This window comes from Berghia stephanieae, chromosome 4, assembly GCF_034508935.2.
Source record: "Berghia stephanieae isolate SIO BIC M18660-M18661 chromosome 4, UCSD_Bste_1.3, whole genome shotgun sequence".
NCBI lineage: Eukaryota > Metazoa > Mollusca > Gastropoda > Nudibranchia > Aeolidiidae > Berghia > Berghia stephanieae.
In genome coordinates, this window is record NC_088363.1 from 46,973,184 (window position 1) to 46,978,183 (window position 5,000).

Genomic DNA, 5,000 nt, shown 5'->3' on the forward strand with positions numbered 1-5,000 from the left:
CTGTTAGTTTTTTTTTTTAATTTTTTGATTTGTTGGTTTATTTTCGGTTTTTTTTGTTTTTTTTTTTGTTTGCTTTTTTGTTCTGTTAGTTTGTTATTTTGTTGGTGATTTTGTAATAATTTGTTTTTTTTTTGTTTATGGGTTCGTTTGTTTTTGTTTTTGTTTTTTTTTTTTTTTTTTTTGGGGGGGGGTGTTTTTTATTTTTCGTTTTGTTTTTTTGTTGTTAGTTTGTTTTAGTTTTGTTTCGTTTGTTTTTTGTTTTTTGGTTGTTTTTTTAAAATGTATTTTCTAAATATCTTTGTGTGTGTGTGTGTGTGTGTGTGTGTTTGTGTGTGTATGTGTGTGTTATACAACTTAACTTGACTATCACATTATTAGTATGTATACGAGTCAATAGAAAATTGCAAAAACCAGGAATTTTTTTTCCTCCCAAAAAAATGAAAACCAATTATTAATAGTGACTCAATTTTACGACATTCAGCACACAAAAATGTGACTTTTATTTGCAATTCCTCTTCTATCCTTTTCATTCAGTTATTAATATAGAAACAAGACATGATCTCCTGCAACGTTATTCCAATCTTAGTGGTAGCTTTTGTGACGTCACAAGCTGTCCAATGCGCAACTGTCTCTTCCAACGATCATTTCGTCCAAAGCCAGTATCATGACCACAAAGAGATGACGTCACTACTTAAGTCACTGGCAGATGACTATCCGGACTTAGCCAGAGTTTACTCTATCGGGAAGAGCGTGGAAGACAGGGATTTATGGGTTATCCAGGTATGCTGTATTAGGTTGTTCAATAAATTTCGCCTCTAAACAATGGAAGGCAATAAAATTGTAGTCATCCTCATTGCCTTCTTCAACATATAAATCGAGCATATCATGCAATAAAACAAGTTTCTATACAAAATTTGTAGTCCACTCTGCATTTGACAGAAACAAAACTTAGTTTTAATAAGATTATATTTTCTGTCTAATTCATCTGGGAAATAAAGAAATATGTGCAATTGATCCTTGGTTTTTACCGTAACTGTCTGCCATTTTAATTTAAGGCAATTAAATAAATTCAAATATTCTCCCTCCTAAAACATCGACCACAATATGTCGTCTAAAAGCGGAATAATGTCAAATTGAACAATATCCCAAAAAGTTTTTTAAAAGTAAAATGGCCAGAAAAGTGATACAGTTTGTTACATTTAGAGACTTAGAATGCACAACTTATTCAAGGTTAGTTGGCCTAGATAACCCTACATATAATATGATAACTATGTATCAATAATTCCCATTAAAACATAAACCAAAATCCATATCATTCTTCTTTATAAATTCAATTTTTAGCATTTGATCAACCTGACATATGTAACGCATCGTCTCAAAACAGTATTATGTCGGGGGCGGATTCATTGATAATAATTGAAATTATACCCAAAAATATGACACTTGTACCAACACTTTTTTTCACAAAGATGAAATGATATACGATTATTTCTTTCTTTTTTTTTTTTTGGTATTTTTATCGTGCAAAATAGCACTTCGATCTTGAGGTGGTGGAGTAATATATTTTATTCCACCTCTCTCATAAGAAAACCCTATCATTTCTTGGTAGAATGCTTTGAACGTATTGAATAATAATTTTTTTCAACGATTGCATAATATTTTCGCACATTTTATTGGTGTGAAATAAGTAGCCTATAAAAGACAGGGATTGTCAATTATAAATAATCTTTTGGTGCGCATAAATCGATTCTATCCAACGTTTTTAGTTTTGGGTCAAATTGCCATTCAAGCAGAAGGAGATGGATATAAACTATGATGAATAGCAGTACTAATACCATACTATTTGGTTACAAAATATCGAATAATCTTACTTGTAGGTATGGAATAAACGAATTCTTTCATTTCTTTGTATTTATATTAAACTCATTATATCATTATCGTCCAATAACACATACTCGCAAGCTCGTTGTGTTATTAGACATAACTCGTTTAATAAATATTACAAAGAGATGAAAGAATAGTATATTATTAAAAGCGTTGAAGGCATTAATAAACGATTACACATTTATTAAGAAAAGATCGGCTTTTCCAATGGGCAGGGGTGGGGAAATTAAATCCTTAAAAGCTAAAAAGCAACATGACATCTCCCTGATCTATTTAAGTTTAAATTCTCTTTTTGTCAGCGGATTCACCGCGGCCGACGTGCACTTATGTAAACGTCGATCCCGGCACATTAGGCTTCAACAGTCGTGACGTCACTTCCCTCGTAATGACGCATAGTTACTTAGTAACTGGTTCTAAACTATCGGAACAATGGCGAATGGCATTATGAAATACTTCTCCGACGAGCATAAAAGTGTATTCAGAGGAGAAAAACATTATAAATATGATCATGTTTTGACTTTTATATATTCTGATCACATGACATGTGAAAAAGTTCTAGCCAGGATGAGGATGAAGAATAAAAAGTACCAATTTTTTTTTTTTGTTTAGAACCACGCTGCTAGCTTTGCTGGGCGACGTGGCATCAGACTATCCAATACGGTTTGACCGTAGCCATCGTAAAGTTAGCCTGACACTGACCAAAAAATGACGTCAAAATGCCAGTCTTGTGCCACAAAAGAAAACAAATCGTGAGTTGTATTCAATAGTTCAACCAATGAAATAACTTCTTTCCTTGAGCTCTACTAACGACAACGCACTAGACGCGACACAAACCTAAAAAATGACGTCAAACTGCCAGTCCTGGAGGGTTCAAGTCATTTCGATTGATTCTGTTCAGGAGATCTCATTAACCAGACCTGCCTAGTTAATTAATTTATTTTTCAATTGTAGTTTTAAGAAGATAGAAATATTCGTCGTTGAGGTTATGGGACAGCATGGCTCAGCGGTATGGTCTTTGCTTCGTACCCTAACGGAACCGAGTTCGACTACCCGCCGCGTTGTGTAGCCTTGAGCAAGTCACCTAGCATTAGCTCACTTTGCGGCGCTGCAATGCGGCTGACGCCTGGGTTATTCCAGTCTTCCCTTGGAATAGACCCTAAAGAAATATTTCCCCTTAGAGATGAATAAAGGGAATTTATGCATTTATAACTTTATAGATCAATAATTTATACTCACAATGATTAAATAACACGTCAAAATCCTTAAAACTATGTAGTCTGGCAACTTTAATTTTCATTAATCTTTATTGACTTATAAATTATCATGAAGGTCTGAAATTTGAGCCAAAATTTTGTACATCTACGAATTTATTAAGTAATATGCTGATCTGCATTACCTCACACCTCTGTCCACCCAGCTGTGGTTCAGTTGTCCGATCAAACCGGTAGCTGGCAATGATGATGATGATGATGATGATGATGAATTATTACATTGTTAATATTTCCAGATTTCAGACAATGTCACTCAACGAGAACTTTTGGAGCCCAAGTTTAAATACGTGGCCAACATGCACGGAAACGAGGCTGTAGGTAGGGAGTTGCTCATCAATCTGGCCAAGTATCTCTTAGAGGTAAGCACCAAAATCTACTGTATACGCAAAACACACACACACACGCACACATACACACACACACACACACACACACACACACACACACACAAAGTAATGTACAAAATGAGCATCACAGCTTTCATAAATGACCAAACACTAAATACGCACGAGAGGTTTCGGGCTCAAAACCCTTATTATGGTATGACATTCAGCTTCTGACCTGAAGGTCCCTGGCTCGAGTACCGATTTTGGCGACGCCAAGTTGAGTCCCCAAAAGAGGTACTTTTCTAAATCAAATTCTTTCACTATAGTCAAGTCAATGTAAAATGAGTATCTTGTCAGTAGCAGCATTGTCTTTGTACAGGAAAAAAATTGTGATATCGCCTTACAGGCATCACGCCACCTTATGTGGTGCTGTTTGCTTGGGATCCGTTGTAAAGCGTTTTCGGCATATATCTTTCTGGCGTGTCATCTCTTCAGAGGTCGATGTAAATTTCCTGCCAAGCATGTCTATCCGTCGCCCTGTTGTTGCTTTCATCTGCAGTAAGGCCAGTCCATGACTTGAGCATATTTGGTGGATATTAAGCTAGATAAAAACTCAATCTCAAGTTCAGAGCGGTAATAGCTTTAACCATCTCCTTACCAACTATAGGAAAATCGTCACATTCGTTACGATACAATCAACATTTTTCTAATTCAAATTTCTCTTCTACATCATAAAATTTAAGGAAAATGAACAATGTGCTGTAGAGTATGTTTTGCTAAAGAAATTATGTCATCGCAAGAACTTTACTGCGATTGTGCTTGAGTGATAAAAAAATCTATTTTGTGGTAGTTGGGTGTGAAGTTTTGGGGAAAATCCTGAAAATGGCTGGTAAGGAGAGGGTTAAGATCAGCCACAGTATTATGACTTTTGTCAAGAATTCCCTTCCAAGACATATCAGAGGAGGTAATCAAGCAGAATTATTTTTTAACAAAAATGTTAAAACATTTCATTTGAATATGTAATATTGTATAAACATATTACTTAGTTTTACGTTGTATGTCTGAATACCTGATGTTATGTTACGGTTAAGGACTTTGAAATTGTTAGTCCGTTTAGGGAAATGTTGTAATGGCATTTATATCAATGTTCACAGAATTACAAAACAGATAATCGAATCAAGCATCTTGTAGATAATACAGACATACATATGATGCCTTCTATGAACCCAGATGGTTTTGCTAAGGCCAAAGAACATGATTGTAATGGATTAGTTGGAAGACGAAACGCTCAGGGTGAGTAGATTTGGAAGGATGGGTAGGGTAAGGATGGGGAGGAGGAGAAGGAGGACGGGAGGAGGAGGGGATGAGTAGGGGAGAAGGAGGAGGACCAGGAGGAGGTGAAAACAAAGAAGAAGAAAGAAAGAAAGAAGAAAATGAAGAAGAAGAAGAAGTAGAATTAGAAGAAGGAGGAGGAAGAAGAGGAGGAGGAGGAGGAGGAGGTGGAGGAGGAGGAGGAGGA

General features: G+C 35.7%; 1 protein-coding gene across 4 annotated transcripts in view; it reads left to right on the forward strand.

The window, feature by feature from the left end:
- The window catches only part of LOC144970700 (carboxypeptidase D-like), a 50,761-nt gene that overhangs the window by 12,896 nt on the left and 32,865 nt on the right, over window positions 1-5,000 (forward strand). For all 4 annotated transcript variants that reach the window (XM_078910614.1, XM_078910616.1, XM_078910615.1 and 1 more), the window contains exons 2-4: window positions 535-780; window positions 3,392-3,514; window positions 4,636-4,774. In XM_078910614.1, the coding sequence (XP_078766740.1) occupies window positions 556-780; window positions 3,392-3,514; window positions 4,636-4,774 (487 nt within the window). In that variant the 5' untranslated portion in view covers window positions 535-555. The remainder of the gene's footprint in view (window positions 1-534; window positions 781-3,391; window positions 3,515-4,635; window positions 4,775-5,000) is intronic.